We start from the raw sequence: 19,947 nt of genomic DNA on the forward strand, positions 1-19,947 counted from the left end.
AAAAGGGTGTCTGGGGGCCATACTCTCGGGGTTTCTCCAGTCTCCTTTAGGCCAGTAAATCTGGTCTTTTTTTGTGAGTTAGAATGATGCTCTACATCCTTCTCCAGCTCTGTCCAGAACCCTCTGTTGTGATCCTGGTCAGAGCAGTCAGTGGTGGGTCTTCCTCAGTTTTGAAAAATAATAATTTATCTTTCCTGTTCCAAAAGAATTTCTGGCAAGCAAGATAACTTCCATTTTGTATTTTTCCCTAGAGGTAAAATACTGCTATGTATATTAATTTTGGTGCTCTTCTTACTAGGAATTTAACTTTATGTTCCGTAGAGTTCTTTGATATTTATTGAAACTATTTTGTTTCTAAAGCAGTTTTTGCATGTATATACTACTATTCTGAATTTATCATTCATTTAACTTTATATGTTGTGTTGTTAGCTGCTGTTGAGTCAACCTCGACTCATGGTGACCCCATGCACAATGGGATCAGACTGTTCAGATCCATAGGATTTTTGTTGATTTTTCAGAATTAGATCGCCAGGCCTTTCTTCCCAGTCTGTCTTAGTCTGGAAGCCCTGCTGAAACCTGTTGCGCATCATAGCAGCATGCAAGCCTACACTCAAGTGATGGGTGGTGGCTGTACTTGAGATGCATTGGCTGGGAATCAAACCCAGATCTCCACAGGAAAGGCTAGAAGTCTGCCAGTGAACCACCACTACCACCACTTAATATGCATGTCATTTTTGTAAATATGTCATTTAATATAAGACTGGTAGGAATAAAATGATGTCATGCTGTATACAGTTTTGATCTTTCATCTATTATTTTCCCAGACATTTGGATTTTCCAGAATTTTTTTGTTTTGCCTTTTCCTGTACATGGAGGCTACAGTTCAGTAGCTCAATTTGTTAGCATTTATAAGATAGGTACCCCAGTAGTATGTTCACCAAAATTTTTTTGAATAAAAATCTTTCTCTCTTTTAAAATTCAGGCTCTGCTGGTCCTTCATCAGCTAGATAGCATTGATTTGTGGAATCCTGATGCTCCTGTAGAAACATTTTGGGAGATTAGGTATGTGTACTTTTATTTTTTTAATTCAGTTGTAAAAAATTATTTTGTATTTTATTTTTTGTTTTTACATATTAACTATACTTCAGTACTTAGTTCATTGTAAAACTCTATTCACTTGTACCTCCTGAAGTTTTTATAATTTTGTATTTTATCTGACTTGAAATTATTCATCACAATATTTCTGTTTTACATCTATAAAAGCAATATCACAGCAGTTAGAAAATAAAATTTTAAAAGTTGTACTGAATTTTATCACCCAACCGTAAGTACTGTCATTTGGTGTATTCTCTTCTATTTCAGATTTCTATGTAGCTGCGATTGTGTTTTTAATGCATTTTTATAGTTATAAGCATAGTGTTAAAAATGTTTAACTCTAGTACTGTGTTTTCAGTTTTTTAAATCATCTTTCATAAATTTTTTATAATATCAGAGCTTTTGATGAATGAATTAATAATGGACATCTACTTAGAAGGCAAAAATATAGGCAGAATTTTATAATGTATTTCTTAGGTTATGTCATTTATTACCTTTTAATAAGCACAAAGGCAGTGTGTTGAGGAAGATATAAATGTGTAAGCCTCCAGTGTTGCCTTTATCTTATCATAGAAATGAGTGCGCTAAGTTACTTGGCAGCTGAATTAAGTCCTAGACTCTAGAGCTGTGCTTCCAGTAGCAATGTGAACCACATATGTAATTTTAAATTTTCTAGTTGCCACATTAAAAAGTAAAAAGAGACAGGTGAAATTAATTTTAATAATATACTTTACTTAACCCAACGTATTCTAAAATATTACCTTTTTAATGTGTAATCAGTATAAAAGTTATTAATGAGATATTTTACATTCTTTCTTCATAAAATCATCAAAATTTGGGCTGTGTTCTACATCTTAATTTGTACTAGCTGTATTTAAAGTACTCAGTGGTCACATGTGGCTAGTGACTACCATGTTGGACAGTGCAGCACTTAAGCAGGGATCAGCAAACTTTCTTTACAGGGCCAGGTAGTAAATATTTTAGGCTTTATAGGCCTTAGTCTCTGTCATATTATTCAGTTCTGCTGTTGGAGTGTGAAAGCAGCCATAGACAATATGTAAATGAATTGGTGTGGCATTGTTCCAATAAAACTTTATTTACAAAAGCACGTGGTGAGTTGGATTTGGCCTATAGGTGGTAGTTTGCCCATCCCTGCACTTAGAACATTGGGTTTATATACACTGTCTGCTGTGCACGTAGTCTGTCATTTCTTCCTTAGCACACTGCGAAGATGGGATATATGAAAGGTCCTGGACAGAGCTGGAGAAAAATGTAGAACAAAATTCTAACTCACAGAAAAAGACCAGGCTCACTGGCCTGACAGAGACTGGAGAAACCCCGAGAGTATGGCCCCCAGACACCCTTTTAGCTCAGTAATGAAGTCACCCCTGAGGTTCACTCTTCAGCCAAAGATTAGGCAGGCCCATAAAACAAAATGAGATTAAAGGGACACAGCAGCCCAGGAACAACGACGAGAAGGCAGGAGGGGACAGAAGAGCGGGTAATAGGGAACCCAAGGTCGAGAAGGGAAAGCATTGACGTGTTGTGGGGTTATTAACCAATGTCATAAAACAATATGTGTACTAACTGTCTAATGAGAGGCCTAGTTTGTTCTGTAAACCTTCATCTGAAGTACAATTAAAAAAAAGAAAAATTCATCCTTACACACACACACGAAGGATGGGATATAGGAATGAAACATTTGGGAGTTTGGGGAGTAGAAATACTTGCTTCTTTTACTAAAGCAGAGATTTATTTCCTTTGATTATGATGCTATTAACACTTTAGTAACCATTTCTCTAAAACAGACTCTAGAAACAAAATAAGCTTTTCTAAACTTGTATCCATTATAAGAGAATACCAACCATTCTTATGTACTGATTATATCTGTATTAGGTTATTTGTTAACAATGCCGATAACAGTGAACTTTATGTTACTGCAGCTCACAAATGCTTTTTTACATCTGCAAGAAATTAACTAGCCATCAAATGCTTAGTAGCACAGAAATTCTCAAATGGTTGCGGGAAATTTTGATCTGCAGGAATAAATTTCTTCTTAAAAATAAGGTAAGCAAAATGACATCTTTAAAAATGGGAAAATATTTGAAATGGTAATTGGGGGAGAGATTAAGAAGTCTTTATTAGGCCAGTCAAATCTTATTCTAGCCCCTCCCTCCTGCAGGGTCCTCGAGGGAAGGACTGGGGCTGACAAGTCAACATTTAGAAAATTATTCTAAGGTTTTGGCCCTAAAGCCACAATGTTGATGAACTCTATGTTCATCTAAGTAGAACTCCATGGGGCAGACCTAGGAGGAGTGGGGACCGCTATAACAAAAGTAGGTTGAGAAGCATATTCTGTCTTTCCTCTCAGCTTCATACATAAAACTTGAATCATCTGGCTTGGCTAGTCCAGAGAATGTTATCTATCAAGAAGCTAAAGGGAAGAGGTTGAGGGTCCTCAGTCTAGGTTTCTTTATATTTCTCCCACAAAAGTTCTGTCTCTTGAAAATATCAGGAGTATTCTTCCATAGGGTGGGATCAGATATCTGGAACTATTGAAACGTGGTGAGGAGGTTGTGGAGGCAGAGAAGAGCCTTAAATTTCTTTTAACATAGAGTTTATAATTAATCAATCAGTGAAAATTTCTTTTACTCATGGCGTATTTTTAGGAGTATTTGATTTAATGAGTTTTATTCCAGTTCTAGAATCATAGCTGCAAGAGACCTTAAATGTACCAAATTCATATGCTTTTCAGTGTACCATGTAGTTTGTTCCTTTGTTTAGAAATACTCTAATAGTGAAGTGGGTTTATTCACATGTGGCTTAATATGTTAATATTCTAGAATTCGGCATTATTTTAAAGATAAGGAAAGAGATTCAACTTTAGAGATTTATGCTCTTGCTTATGATATAATTCTCCAGAGTATAAGCATTAGCAATCTAGTAATGAATCTGTAGTACTTTGATCAGCAAAATTACTCTTGTAACATACTTGGTATACATACCAGACTTAATTACTGGTCCAGAGAAATTTAATCTCAAAGCAGTAACTTCCAGTTATCCTGACATGGCAGGGAACACAGAATCCAAATGGGAAAAAGCCCTTGTCATTTAGAATTGATTGGAGAGTGCATTATGTTTTTCATACAGTAGATTTATGTTATTGATGTTTTACTTATGTCCATGTTAGACTTAATTTTTATTTCTATAATCTGCTTCTTCTGATGTGGAGGGTGGAAACTTGAGAGGCGTTTCAAAGATTGTCCTAAACGGTTTAGAATGAATGTTCTGCAAGGTTTGGGGGCGGGGTGGGGTTTGAGAGGAGAGGTTTTCCAGGATAACTTAAAATAGGAAGACAGCTCATAGGAAGTGTTTATTTTTCCTGGTTGACACTGCTTCAGTAGAGCTTACTTATTTTTTCTTTCTAGCAGGCAGATAGAAGTTCCTGTCACTTTCTATTTCCTTATGGGGTAGGATGTGATATTCCTTCTAGTGGAAATACCAGTCAAATGTCCATGGATCATGAAGAGTTACTACGTACCTGTACTCCTGGAGCTTCTCTCCGGAGGGGGAAAGGAAACTCATCCATGGCAAGCAGCATCTTTTGTAGTTTTCTTGTCTCATCACCTGTGTTCTGTATTTTTTTCTGAATGAACTTTGGTAAATTTAAACTAGGTAATATAGGGTAGTAGTTAAGAGCTGCTTAGAGTCAGTCCACTGTTCTTTTTGAAACTTTTGGAAAGTGCTTTAACATCTCTGTGCCTCAGTTTCCTCAGCTTTCAAGTGGAGATCATAATGAGTCCTGCCTCAAAGTTGTGAGGACTAAATGAGATAATGTATAAACAGCACTCGACTGAGTATTTGATACTTATAAAACTGTAGCTGATAACCATAATTATTATAAACCTCCACCCCGTAAGAAAGATCATTCATACCCCAGAAATTTAAAAATTGTAGCAAAGGTACAAATTTACTGGGAGAAAAACAAAGCATTTTGCTTCATGTTATAGTTAAGTGGTTTTTGTTTGTGTATATAATTCCTTTTAAAAATAAGTCATAGCACAAATAAAAATACCAGATTGTTACAGAAGAGTTTCTTTTCCAGAACAAAGTTTTTTTTATCCTTTATTTTTAATATAATCTTGTGTTGGTGGGGGGAAAAACAACTAAGTAGTATGGTATTTACTGTTGTCTACGTTGCCCATGGCACAGTGGTTAAGAGCTTGGCTGCTAACCAAAAGGTTGGCAGTTGAAATCTACCAGCCACTCTTTGGAAACCCTATGGGGCAGTTCTACTCTGTCCTGTAGGGTCACTGTGAGTCGGAATCGACTCGACAGCAACAGGTTTGATTTTTTTTGGTTTTTACTTTGCCCATAGAATTTGCATTTGTTTATAAGTGAGGAGTTTCTCCATTTCACGTGTTGGGGCTGTGTAATCCAGAATTGAGTATTATCTTCGACAGAAATATTTAGTTCTGGTTTCGTGCCCTCATTTAGTCAGTGCTGCAGTATACTGATTTTACTCCTTTCCTCCACCAGCTAGATAGGTGGTCCTGTTACTTCCTCTTTGTAGTTTAAAACTGAACGGAAGTGTATTACATTTTTTTTCTATGCAGTAGATTTATGTTGATGTCTTACTTGCATCCATGTTAGATTTAGTTTACATTTCTAGAATCTAGGGTAGGATAATATCTATTATATTTGTAATTAGTAGTATTATGTTGATTCAAATAATCTCGTTTCTCTTTCAGACAAGATTTTTGGGGGCTGAAAATTCCTATCATGATTAAAAAAGAAAGTTCTTGTGTGAGGGTGTATATGATATACAGTTTAATGGATTGTTGGGTTTTGTAAATAAAATTATCTACGTTGAAAATATATACCTCCCACCCCCTGACTCCCAGGATAGTGCCGCAGGGTCCAGTGGAACCCCGCCGATATGCCGACAAGCTCAGACCAAACTAGAAGTGGCCCTGTACATGTTTCTGTGGAGCCCTGACACTGAAGCTGTTTTGGTTGCCATGTCCTGTTTTCGCCACCTCTGTGAGGAAGCAGATATCCGGTGTGGGGTGGATGAAGTCTCGGTGCACAACTTTTTACCCAACTATAACACATTCATGGAGTTTGCCTCTGTCAGCAATATGATGTCAACAGGTAAATGTGGATAATGGTGTCTTCACTCAATCTGCCTCAAATCACATTTAACACCTGATTGTGTTAGGAATATAGTCATGTGTTTAAGATTATGCCTGGCAGTTTGCTTCCGCAAAGTCACAGCCATTGAAAACCCTATGGAGGCAAATACTAGCCCAGAGGATTAGAGGACCACATGAACCACAGACTCCACCAGCCTGAACCCAGAAGAATTAGATGGTGCCTGGCTGCCACCACTGATTGCTCTGACAGGGATCATAATAGAGGGCCCTGGACAGAGCGGAAGATAAATGTAGAATAAAATTCAAATTCACAAAAAAAGACCAGTCTTCTGGTCTGACAGAGACTGGAGGAACCCCCAAGGCTCTGGCCCCCGGATACCTTGCTAACTCAGAACCGAAGCCACTCCCAAAGTTCACCTTTCAGCCAAAGATTAGACAGGCCTATAAAACAAACAATAACATGTGAGGAACGTGCTTCTTTGTTCAATCAAGTATAAGACCAAATGGGCAACTCCTGCCCAAAGGCAAGATGAAAAGGCAGGAAGGGACAGGGAAACTGGACAAACAGACATGGGGAAGGAACCTGGGGTGGAAAGGGGGTGAGTGCTGACTCATTGCGAGGATTGCAACCAATGTCACAAAACAATTTGTGTATAAATTTTTGAATGAGAAACTAATCTGTGCTGTAAACTTTCACCTAAAGCACAATAAAATTTAAAAAATAACACAAGAAAAACGTCTGCACACATGGGGTCACCATGAGCTGGAATCGCCTGAACAGCAACTAACAACAACTTTGTAAGTTTACAGGGCTAATTCAGTAGCTTACTTGAGATCCCTTTCTGAACAAGGTGAGGTGAAAATAAATAGCATGTGAAATCAGTTGTTAGCTCCTTACTGAGTTTTTAATATGCTGCACATTTGTTAAATAACTGGTAGTATAGATTACTGTCATTTATAAATTACATAATTTACTCTGCCTGAACTGTATGTAGTGACATTTTAAACACAGTGACACATTTTGAGTAAATACAGGAGCAAGTAGCCATTTTATGCTGTAAACATTGTGGAATCCTTTCCTGTGAGGTTGGTGTAAGGAAGTTTTCAGTTTCATCATTTAAAGCATTCATTCCACTCCTGTTCTGCCTTTTGGGTTGGGCTTGTCAGGTTCTCCATTGCTAAGCAGGGCTCTAAGTGCAGTGACTTGATTTGCTGTTGTCTTTGCTCAGGAAGAGCTGCGCTTCAGAAAAGAGTGATGGCACTGCTAAGGCGCATAGAGCATCCCACTGCAGGAAACACTGAGGTACGTTCTTGGCGACAGAAACACCCCCTACCCCAGTGCCCCTAACCCTCAATTTTGGAAGCCTCGTGTTAGGTATATGTGACCAGAAATAACTTTTACAGCCAGTCTAAGATAGGTACATATTGTAAGTAGGATATTCTGCTTGTCGTACGCACCAAGTTATGAAACCTGGCTATTGATGATTGATTTTTAGCTGTAGGCTTAAAGTTACTGTCAAGTGGTAATTGCCTTCATTTTAGGCTTGGGAAGATACGCATGCAAAATGGGAACAAGCTACAAAACTAATCCTCAACTACCCAAAAGCCAAAATGGAAGATGGCCAGGTGAGTTTATAAAGTTGATTTTTGTCTATAAATTGATCTGCTGAATATAATTGTTATTTCACTCTAGTAATCTTTTATGAGTCACTCTTAGTATAATAAATACATAGTTATCTTGAAACTGATACTTGTTGTGGTTCATCTGGACCTAACTGCACTGTCTAATATGGTAACCACTAGGCACATGTGGCTATTTCAATTTAAATTAAATTAATTAATTAAAATTAAATACTAAAATTCAGTTCCTCATCTCATTAGTAGCCACATTGAAGTAAAGTACTCAGTAGCTACGTAGGGCTGGTGAGTATTATATTGGATAGTACAGATATAAAAAGTTTTCATTGTTGTGGAAATACTGAACAGTGCTGAGCTAGGGACCATTTCTTCACCCTCTTTCTTGCTCTTTTTCCTTTCTTGAGAGTACCTCACAGAATTTTCAGGAAACGGATGGTGGTGGTAAAGTAAGATAACTTAAAAGTGAAACAACTAATTTTGCTGTTTTTTAATATGTTCTAACTAAGACATCTGGTGGACAGAAAATTGAAACCATAGGTTAAATGAATTTAAAAATTTGGGACATTTCATTCAACAACATGTGCTATTACCAGAAAAACTAACAATTAGTATTTGCGTATTGATTTGTAATGCTCAGATTGCTCTCATTGTTAGGCATTTTAGAAAAACTGGTTATTCTGTCATTGCTTTTTTTCTGTCATGTTTAAACAAGAAAAAAAAAGTTACGTTTTTGTGAAGCAAAAATTTGTACTTAATATTTGGAGAGGATGTACCACTTTAGAATCAGAGGATTTTTTTTTTTTGTTACGGCTTTGAGATATAATTCACATACATACAATTCACCCATTTAAATTGTACAATTCAATAGTTTTTAGTATCTTCACAGAGTTTTGCAACCATCACCACGATCAATTTTAGAACATTTTCATCACCTCAACAAGAAACGTCCCAATTTTCTTCTATCCTCCCGAGCCCTAAGCAACCACTAATTTACTTTCTATAAATTTGCTTATTCTGGATGTTTCATAAAAATAGAATCATGGTATATGTGGTCTTTTGTGACTCGCTTGTTTCACTTAGCATAATGTTTTTACAGTTCATCCATGTGAATCAAAGCTTTTCTAAAGAAAATTAATACTTTGGATTGATTGTTAGTCTAGCTATGACAAAAATGTACTAGTGGCTCTTTTTTAAAGGAACGTATATGTAATCTCAGGTTTTGATTTTTTAAATGTAAAAAATGTATATCTGTCATGGAAGAAATGGTGGATAAAGAAATTTGTCAAGTGTCTCAGCCAATTTAGGTTGAATTTATGTTTTCCATAAAAATTTGTGTTTAGGCCACTGAAAGCCTTCACAAGACCATTGTTAAGAGGCGAATGTCTCATGTGAGTGGAGGAGGATCCATAGATTTGTCTGACACAGACTCCCTGCAGGAATGGATCAACATGACTGGCTTTCTTTGTGCCCTTGGGGGAGTGTGCCTGCAGCAGAGAAGCAATTCTGGCCTGGCAACCTATAGCCCACCCATGGGCCCAGTCAGTGAACGTAAGGGTTCCATGATTTCAGTGATGTCTTCAGAGGGAAACGCAGATACACCTGTCAGCAAATTTATGGATCGGCTACTGTCGTTAATGGTGTGTAACCATGAGAAAGTGGGACTTCAGATACGGACCAATGTTAAGGATCTGGTGGGTCTAGAATTGAGTCCTGCTCTTTATCCAATGCTATTTAACAAATTGAAGAATACCATCAGCAAGTTTTTTGACTCCCAAGGACAGGTAAAGTGTTCTCTACTTTATTTTTCACCCTTCCCTATGAATAGTGTGACTTTTTTGAAACTATTTGACTTTTTCCTTTCAGATTATTTAAATTAGGTACTGGCATAAATATCTCACAATTTTAAAAAAAAATACAGAAAGGGAATGCAGAAAGAAAAGTCACCTAACTTAGGATTCAGTTTGTTTCTTAGGAACTCTAGGACATGTTTGCGCCTGGAGGTGTGAATGTCTTGGGTGTGAGTATGAGTGTCTGCCTGCTTGAGTATATACCTGTGAGTGTATTTGTGCATGTATAAGATATTTAGGTCAGGCAGCTTCATCTTTCAATGCTCTGTCTTCTGTGCATTAATGACAAAATATATTTTTTTCTCTGTATAGGTTTTGTTAACGGACACCAATACTCAATTTGTAGAACAAACCATAGCTATAATGAAGAACTTACTAGATAATCATACTGAAGGGAGCTCTGAACATCTGGGGCAAGCCAGCATTGAAACCATGATGTTAAATCTGGTCAGGTAAGCATTCTACTGAAATGTAGTGGAAACATATTTTAAGAGGTAAGGTAAACCTCTTATGCATTGATATTAGTAGTTAGCCTATAACCCACTGCTGTTGAGTAGAGTCCAACTTATAGTGTCCCTGTAGGACAGGGTAGAACTGCCCTGTAGGGTTTCCAAGGCTCTAAGTCTTTAAGGAAGCTGACTGCTACTTCTTTCTCCCTCGGAGTGGCTGGTGGGTTTGAACCGCTGACCTCTTAGTTCACAGCCAAGTACTTTAACCACTGCCTCACCAGGGCTGCTTTTATATTAGTAGTTATTGATGGAATAATTGGCCTTCGTTTTCTTTACTGTGCCCAAAATAGGGTGTGACAATAAGATCGCCAGAAATTGTATATATTCTCATATAAATAAAATAAAAATCTTATAGTTTTTATAGTTACACTTAGTCATTTTACTTAAAGATTAAAGCATTTAAAATACCTTCTCTTTTGTCTGTATCTGATAATTTTTTTTTAAATGTTTCTGTGTCTAAATAGATACGTTCGTGTGCTTGGGAATATGGTCCATGCAATTCAGATAAAAACAAAACTGTGTCAGTTGGTTGAAGTAATGATGGCAAGGAGAGACGACCTCTCGTTTTGTCAAGAGATGAAATTTAGGTGAGTTGTCAAAAAGAACAAAGCAGAGTTTTGTTAATCTTATTATATGAAAAGAAGTATAGAAAAATACTAAGTACTTGGTTATATGTGAGGTGGTAGCAGGTAGAAAAGGAGCATTTTAAGTGTTTGTTTTTCTCTGTATGTCTTTTCAGATTTCCCAAAGCTTTGTGCCCATGACAGTGTTCCCGCTTTCTAAAATTATACTGTATTGTGAACTAAGAATTGGATTTTATTTCTAAACTGATACCATAGCTGAGGGCCAGTGTGGGGGATCAGTATCCAGGTTGCTTCTGTTTGTGCCTTTCTGGCTGTTAGATCTGTGATAGCGATATTTCTTTATTAAGTTGTCATGCACACTGTTCGAAACTCTTACATGACTAAAGGCGTGTGTGTGCAACTTTAAGAAGAAAATGCTGCTTTCCTTTTCTCGTCCATTCTGTAGGAATAAGATGGTAGAATACTTGACAGACTGGGTTATGGGAACATCAAACCAAGCTGCAGATGATGATGTAAAATGTCTTACAAGGTAAAGAAAAAGACTGATCTTTTATTAAATATTAGTAGGTTTTGCTCTAGGCATTAGTACTACTTCATTATAGCTATTCTACATGTTTCATGTGTAAGGTTTGTTTTTCAGATATCAAGCTTTTGAATTATATAAATATATTAATCTTCAGTATATCTTTAAAAAAATTTTTTACATGTCAGACTTTCAATAAAAACAAATGTCAAAGAGTGTTGTGTTTGGAAAGTTAGTGTTACCTATTAAAAAGCCTAGTCTACAGTTAATGAGAAATAAGGTATTTTAAAGCCTTAAGAAAAAAAACCAAGCCTATTGCCATCAAGTTGATTCTGACTCATAGTGACCCTATAGGAGAGAGTAGAACTGCCCCATAGGGTTTCCAAGGCTGTAGTCTTTACAGAAACAGACTGTCACATCTTTCTCCCGGGGATCAGCTGGTGGATGTGAACTGCCAATCTTTTGGTTAGCAGCCAAGTGCTTAACCACTGTGCCACCAGAGCTCCATCTGTATTTATTTTAAAATTAGATGAATAAAAGTATTGTTTGAGGAACTTCATTGTGTTAAGTCTTTCTAAAATGCAATTTAAGTTTGCACTAATGGTAAGTAAATACTTATTGCCAAATATCAGAAAGTGATCAAGCACTGTGAACTACGTAATAACCATTCACATATATTTCTTTGACGAGGCCTGGTTTTATAGTGTATGCTTTTTGATTAGAGGTGGTCCTTTTGTCACAGTTACTTCATAGAAAGTAATTAACTACCCTCTCCCCAATTAGAAAATTCTTTGCATTCTGTGATTAGTGTATTATCAGATTATTTAGATTGTCTTAATAATTTATTTAATGAACTAGGTGGTTCCTAAAGTATGTATGTGTTAGTGATAGATTATATGAGGGGAAGGTGGACTGGAAGAACAACCTAAAAGATTTATGGTCTCTAATTTTTTTTTCCCTAGAGATTTGGACCAGGCAAGCATGGAAGCAGTGGTTTCACTCCTGGCTGGTCTTCCTCTGCAGCCTGAGGAAGGAGATGGTGTGGAATTGATGGAAGCCAAATCACAGTTATTCCTTAAGTAAATTTCAGTCATCAAAAACACAAAGCAAATAAAGCCCCATACTCAGCAAAACAAAGCAAGTGTAATCAAAGTGGCAAATGATTGTGTTTAGAAAAGGAACTGAATTGTTTTGAGATTACTATCACTGGCTGCTGTCTCATAAAATATACCACATGCATGAAGAAATATTACCCATGACAGGGCTGGGATAGAAAAAAATTTTTTTTTTTTTTTTTTACTGGAGGCAATAAAACCCAGATTGCCTTATTAAGTCATTTAAAATTACTTTGTCTAAGTTATTTGGACCATTAATTTTATATGCTAAACATTAAAAGTGACACACTAGGAAACTGCATCTGTTTGGTGCACATGTTACAGAACATGTACTTGGATTTGTCAGGATAAAATCATATTTAACATTGCCCACTTCATAATGAGCCACCTGGGTTGATTACCCCAAGACTGAAGAGAAGCAGATACTCGAGCCTGCTCATATGATGCATATGTGATTATTTCAGAATACCGTATTAGCTTTCTGGTTGATGTGTCGCCTTCACTGTGTAAGGATGAGTCTTTTCATTTCTCAGGTATTTCACGTTATTTATGAACCTTTTGAACGACTGTAGTGAAGTTGAAGATGAAAATGCACAAACAGGTGGCAGGAAACGTGGCATGTCTCGGAGGCTGGCCTCACTGAGGCACTGCACAGTGCTTGCAATGTCAAACTTACTCAATGCTAATGTGGACAGTGGCCTCATGCACTCCATAGGTGAGATAAATTTAAAGCTTCATACAGAAATGTAAAACCTGGAGAAATGGCATGTAAGACAAGTAAAAATTACTTCACCGAGGCCATGTTAGTAAATTTGCATCTATCTGTTTATATCAGGTTTAGGTTATCACAAAGATCTCCAGACAAGAGCTACGTTTATGGAAGTTTTGACAAAAATCCTCCAACAAGGCACAGAATTTGACACACTTGCAGAAACGGTGTTGGCAGATCGGTTTGAGAGACTCGTCGAATTGGTCACAATGATGGGTGATCAGGGAGAGCTCCCTATAGCTATGGCCCTGGCCAATGTGGTCCCTTGTTCTCAGTGGGTAAGTTCATTGAGTAAATGGGGAAGAACAGTACCTGGCATGTAGCAAACACTTCAAAATGTATTTGTTTAACAAACATTTATTTAAAAAATGAATTGATAAAATTTTAGGGCTGGAAGAAACTTCAGGTATTTTGTTGAGTAGTCTTCAGCTGTGTTTTTCAGTACCTTAACTGAGGAGCAGTGGGGGAGGTGGTTGGAGCGCCTAGCCCTTACTAGTATTACATCTCATTTCACCCCACTGAAAAATTCCATTTAAACACCTGATCAAAAAAGAAAATTAAAACCCACTGATTTGATCATTTCTTGGTGTTTTGGGTGAGATCAAGTGTAAAAACCACTGATCTGGTCCAGTACCTTCATATATTTATTGTTGTCGTTAGGTGCCATCGAGTCGATTCTGACTCATAGCAACCCTATTCCAACAGAGCGAAATACTGCCCTGTGCTACGCCATCCTCACGGTACCTTCATATATTAGATGAGGTAATTAGGGCTAAATCAGCTAATTAGTTGTTAATAACACATAAACTAGAATCCAGGACATGTGCCTATTTACGGCTTCCAACCTCCAGTTCGCTACTCTTTTTTCTGCAATGCATTGTACAAACTTTTTTTATGTAAGCATTATATTTGCATTTGAAATTATGATGCTACGTATTTTTAAACACAGAAGATATAATATGGCTCTTTGGCCACTCTTTTAATCGAATGAAAAATTTTCCTAAAACCACACCATTCTTAACTTAGTTTATATTGCACCAAAAATGATTCAGTATAGTAAATTATAATAAGCAAGGTAATCTGTCATTGCCTGTAGATTTGTTTCTGCTTAAAAGCTGTAAGGTCTTATTCCTTGTAGACTTTATGAATAGCATCCTACAGATCATACCTTTCAAAGACTTTTCCTTATGCTTTTAGTAAAATTCAAACTCTTTACACTGGCCTGCATGATCCAGCCCTTGCCTCATCTCTGACATTATCTCGTGCTGTGTTCCTTCTTGTTCGTTAAACTTAAACCACACAGGCCATCTTTCTAGACCTTAGAAGAGTCTTGCTGCTGCTGCCGACTGGAATTCGTCTTTCCTGATCTTCTAAATGACTGACTTCTTGTTACCAAGTCTCAGTTCAGTTGTCTCTTTCTCAGTGAGGCCTTTACTGGCCGTCTAATCAAAACTGCCCCGTCATTCTGTCACACTGTCTTGTTATATTTGCAGCATTTATTCACTGTGAAATTATCTTGTTTATTTGAATTCTTGTTTTTTATTTTCTTTTTTTCATTCCATCAGAATGTGAGCTGAGATCTTATCTGTCTTGTGCACTGCTGTAGTTCCAGTTCTTGAATTAGAGCCTGGCACATAGCAGGGACTCAGTAAATAACTGTTTAATGAATGAAAATGGAATCCTGTTTGTAGCTAAGGAGTTGGAAAAAGGAAATTATTAAAGTCCCCCTTGAAGCCTTGAAAATGGATATCCTGAATTATCTTTTTTAGTACCTACCTGTAATTAGAACTAAAAATACTCAGTAATTTTCATAATAAAAAAAGAATCAGTAAGTCTAAGAGGTTTTAATTCTGTTCCCTTACAGTAGATCATTTCTAATGAGTTACATATTATGACTTTATTTTGAGAAAATATTTTAGCCCAGATCAGTTAGTTAATATGTAAAGGAGAACAAAATACAAGATAACTTTTTGGAATTTAATTCTTTATTTTTAAAAAATACTGTGTTTTAGGTGAAAGTTTACGCAGTGAATGTCCATTTAACACTTTTTATACAGATTGTTCCGTGACATTGGTTAGCATTTTCCATTCTGTTTGTTCTATTTCCATTGATCTAGCTTCCCTTTCCTTCCTTGCCTTTTCATCTTTACTTTTGGGTAAATGTTGACCATTAGGTCTCATATAGTTGACTGTTTAGGGGACACATTAGTCACAGGTGATATTGTTTATTTTATAAGCCAGTATTACTTGGGTGAAAGGTGACCTCCGGGAGTAGATTTAGCGCCAAGTTCAAAAGGCATAGTAGGGTGACAGTCTCAGGGGTTCCTCTAGTCTCTATCTGTCCAGTAGGTCTGGCCTTTTTTAGGAATTTGAGTTTCAGTCCACATTTTTCTCCCATTCTATCTGGGACCTTCTGTTGTGTCCTTGGTCAGAATGGTCAGTAGTGGTAGTCAGGCACTATCTGCTTCTTCTGGTCCCAGGTAAGAAGAGGCTGTGGTTCATGTGAGTGTTAGTCCTGTGGACTAGTTTCTTTTCTGAGTCTTTGGTTTCCTTCATTCTTCTTTGCTCCAGACCAGTAATTGTATGTTAGATGATCTCTCACAAGCTTTTGAGACCCCAGATGGTACTTGCCAAACTAGAGTGTAGAACATTAACTTTATGAACTATGTTATGCCAATTGACTAAGTTATCCTACGAGACTATGGTCCTAAGCCTTTTAACCCAGTAAACCAATCTTGTGAGTTGTTTGGATATGTTTAGGAAGTCTCCATAACTGTGCCCACCCCCCGCCATGTGCTTTATTTTATATACGGATATATATGCAGCACAGAAACCTTGGTGGCGTAGTGGTAAAGAGCTACGGCTGCTAACCATAAGGTTGGCAGTTTGAATCCACCAGGCACTCCTTGGAAACCCTATGGGGCAGTTCTACTCTGTCCCGTAGGGTCTCTATGAGTTGGAATCGACTCGACCGCAACGGGTTTTATATATGCAGCACACACAGACATGTATGTACGTATGCGTGTAGTAAACCTCTGCATGCACGTGCATGCTCTCATATATGCCTTCCTATAGACATATGTGTATACATATCTACTTATGTAACCACACACATTTTTTGGTTGTTATTACTGTTGTTGCAAAATTACTGTAGTATATATAATAGCGTTTACCAAAGTCCCTTTTTTTGTGTGTTCTTCTTAATGTCTTCGTTTACCTTGGTCAGATTGTGCAGACTTCACCCATATTTGGTATTGCCTTTCCAATTGTCAAAAATAACAAGTATCTATTCTCTAGGAAGTGATTTCCCCTCCCTGTTCTCCCACCCCCTAAATCCCTGGTAACCATCAAAGAATGTTTCTTTCTCTGTGTATATCTGTTCTTGATTTTTTATGTGGGACCATAAAATGTTTGTTCTTTTGTAATTATTTCATTCAGCATAATGTCCTCCGGATTCATTCACGTTACAAGATGTTTTGTGAACTGCTTATTGTTCTTTATAGTTGCATCGTATTCCATTGTATATATGTACCACAGTTTGTTTATCTGTTCACTTGTTGATGGGCACTTAGGTTGTTTCCATCTTTTCACTGTTGTGAGTAATGCTGCAATGAACCTAGGTGTGCATATGTTTATTCATGTCACCGCTCTTAGATCTTTTGGATATATACCTAGGACTGGGATTGCTGGATCATAAGGTATTTTCTATTTCTAGCTTTTTGAGAAAGTGCCATTCCATTTTCCACAGTGGTTGTACCATTTTACAGTCCCCTGCAGCAGCGTGTATGAGTTCTAATCTCCCTACAACCTCACCAGCATTTGTTGTTATCCTGTTTTTCTTTTTCATCATTGCCATTTTTGCAGGGGTGAAATGGTATCTCATGGTAGTTTTGATTTACATCTCTCTAACGGCTAATGGGAGCCTGGTGGCACAGTGGTTAAGAGCTCAGCTGCTAATCAAAAGGTCAGGAGTTCAAATCCACCAGCCGCTCTTTGGAAACCCTATGGGGCAGTTCTACTCTGTCCTGTAGGGTTGCTATGAGTGAGAATTGACTCGACGGCAGTGGGTTATGAATAATGGCTAGTGTTCACAAGCATCTTTCCATGTATTTGTTGGCCATCTGAATGTCCTCTTCGGTGAAGTGTCTGTTCATGTCCCTTGCCCATTTTTTAATTGAATTGTTTGTTGTTGAATTGTTAAAGTTTTCTGTGTATTTTAGAGATTAGACCCTTGTCAGATATGTCATTGCCAAAGATTTTTTCCCCAGTCGGTAGGTTCTCTTTTTACTCTTTTGGTAAAGTCTTGATAAGCATAAATATTTAATTTTTAGCATGTCCAGTTATCTAAATTATCTTCTGTTGTTTGTACATTTTTAGTTGTGTTGGATAGACTACTTATGCTGAAAATTAGGTCCCCTAGTTTTGTTCCTGTAGTGTCTTCCAGGCACTTTGTAGTTTTTGCTTTTTAACACTATTTTGTAACTGTTTTCTAAATTCTGGTGCATAAAGTTTCACAGGTTTTCAGAATTTGGGGGTGGGGATTGGAATAGAAAAAAAAAAGCACAGTAGTCTAAAAATAGCTTCTATTTTATAACTGAATTCTCTCATAATTATATTTGACTTTATAATGATGGGTAGAATTTTTATATCTGGTCAAATAGTATGTAACTGTAGGGAATAGAACAGAATATTGGGCCTTCATAATTCTTTGGCTTCTAGATTATCTGTGGTTAGGGGTTGTCAAACCTTTTCCTATAATCAAATATCAGATTATTGTAGTCCTGTTACCAGGCAAGAATTAGAGGGGCTATGAGCTATGATCCTGGTCTTCGTTGTCACTACTTGAGGTTTAGGGCATCTTTTTTTTTTTTTTTTTAATTGTACTTTAGATGAAGATTTACAGAACATATAGTTTCTCATTAAACAGTTAATACACATATTGTTATGACAATGGTTAACAACCCCGTGACATGTCAACACTGTCTCTTCTCAACCTTGGGTTCCCTCCTGCCAGCTTTCCTGTCCTCTCCTGCCTAATAGTCCTTGTCCTTGGACTGTTGTGCCCCATTAGTCTCGTTTTGTTTTATGGGGCTGTCTAATCTTTGGCTGAAGAGTGAAGCTGGGAGTGACTTCATTACTGAGCTAAAAGGGTGTTTGGGGGCCACACTCTCAGGGTTTCTCCAGTCTGTGTCAGGCCAGTAAGTCTGGTCTTCTTTTGTGAGTTAGAATTTTCTTCTACATTTTTCTTCAGCTCTGTCTGGGACCCTCTACTGTGATCCTGGTCAGAGCAGCCAGTGGTGGTAGCGAGGCACCATATAGTTGCACTGGACTCAGTCCAGTGGAGGCTGTGGTAGTTGTGGTCCATTAGTACTTTGGACTAATCTTTTCCTCGTATCTTGTTTTCTTCATTCTCCCTTGCTCCCGAAGGGTTGAGACTAGTGGAGTATCTTAGATGGCTGCGCACAGGCTTTTAAGACCCAGAAGCTGCTCACCGAGGTAGAATGTAGAACATTTTCTTTATAAATTGTATTATGCCAATCGAGCTAGATGTTCCCCGTGACCATGGTTCCCTCAGCACTCTGTAGGGCTTCTTTTTATGGCTACCTCTTTTCTCTGTAGATGTCCTCTCAGCATGTGGTTGAACAGTGATTTACTGTCGGATCATTTTTCTTGAGTGTGCCAAAAACTTTGTTGGTGTTGTTAGTTGCCCCTGAATTGGCTGCGACTCATGGCAACCTTATGTATAACAGAACAAAATACTGCCTGTCCTGTGCCATCTTCGTGATCTGGTATCTTTGAGTCTATTGTTGTGGCTATTCTGTCAGTCTGTCTCATTCAGGGTTCCTCTAGTTTTCGTTGGCTCTCTACTTTTCCAAACCTGATGTCCTTTTTCTAGCAATTTGTCTTTTCATGTGATGTATTCAAAGTAAGCGAGTTGAAGTCTTGCCATCCTCATTTCTAGGGAATATTCTGTTTGTATTTCTTCTAAGACTGTTTTGTTCATTCTTTGACAGTCCACAATATATTCAATATTTTTCACCAACAACACAGCTTGAACACATTAATTCTTTTTCTGTCTTCCTTTTTCACTGTCCAGCTTTCGTATACATATGATGTATGTTAGTCGTCCAAGTGACATCTTTGCTTTTTAAAACTTTAAAGACATCTTTCGCAGCAGATTTGCCCAGTGCAATACGTTGTTTGATTTCTTGACTGCTGCTTCCGTGGATGTTGATTGTTGATACAAGTAGAGTGAAATCTTTGACAACTTCAGTTGTTTCTCAGTTAATCATGATGTTATTTATCGGTCCAGTTGTGAGGATTTTTGTTTTCTTTATGTTCAGGTATAAACCATACTGAAGGCTGTAGTCTTTGACCTTCATCACTAAGTGCTTCAAGTCATCTTCATTTTCAGCAAGCAAGCTTGTGTCATCTGCATACCACAGGTTGTTAATGAGTCTTCCTCCATTCCTGATGCTGTATTCTTCATATGGTCCTGCTTCTGAGATTATTTGTTCAGCATGCAGATTGAATAAGTAAGATGAAAGGCTACAGCCCTGCTGTACACCTTTTACTATTTTGAACCCAAACTAGCTTACTATGGGGAATAACCAAGGTTATCATTCAGATAATAGATGAGAATTTGAGCTTTTTTACCCTCAGCCTTGTACATGAATCTTGATGATCTCTTGGTTCTTTCTTTTTTTTTTT

The 19,947-nt window shown here is 37.4% G+C and overlaps 1 protein-coding gene across 2 annotated transcripts in view; it reads left to right on the forward strand.

Moving 5' to 3' along the window:
- Positions 1-19,947, forward strand: part of NF1 (neurofibromin 1) — a 256,616-nt gene that overhangs the window by 100,393 nt on the left and 136,276 nt on the right. For both annotated transcript variants that reach the window (XM_004385390.1, XM_004385389.2), the window contains exons 15-27: positions 983-1,062; positions 3,039-3,162; positions 4,524-4,685; positions 6,000-6,249; positions 7,481-7,554; positions 7,794-7,877; positions 9,230-9,670; positions 10,049-10,188; positions 10,710-10,832; positions 11,275-11,358; positions 12,315-12,431; positions 13,001-13,182; positions 13,303-13,514. In XM_004385390.1, the coding sequence (XP_004385447.1) occupies positions 983-1,062; positions 3,039-3,162; positions 4,524-4,685; positions 6,000-6,249; positions 7,481-7,554; positions 7,794-7,877; positions 9,230-9,670; positions 10,049-10,188; positions 10,710-10,832; positions 11,275-11,358; positions 12,315-12,431; positions 13,001-13,182; positions 13,303-13,514 (2,073 nt within the window). The remainder of the gene's footprint in view (positions 1-982; positions 1,063-3,038; positions 3,163-4,523; positions 4,686-5,999; positions 6,250-7,480; positions 7,555-7,793; positions 7,878-9,229; positions 9,671-10,048; positions 10,189-10,709; positions 10,833-11,274; positions 11,359-12,314; positions 12,432-13,000; positions 13,183-13,302; positions 13,515-19,947) is intronic.

This window comes from Trichechus manatus, unplaced genomic scaffold (assembly GCF_000243295.1).
Source record: "Trichechus manatus latirostris isolate Lorelei unplaced genomic scaffold, TriManLat1.0 scaffold00138, whole genome shotgun sequence".
Lineage (NCBI taxonomy): Eukaryota > Metazoa > Chordata > Mammalia > Sirenia > Trichechidae > Trichechus > Trichechus manatus.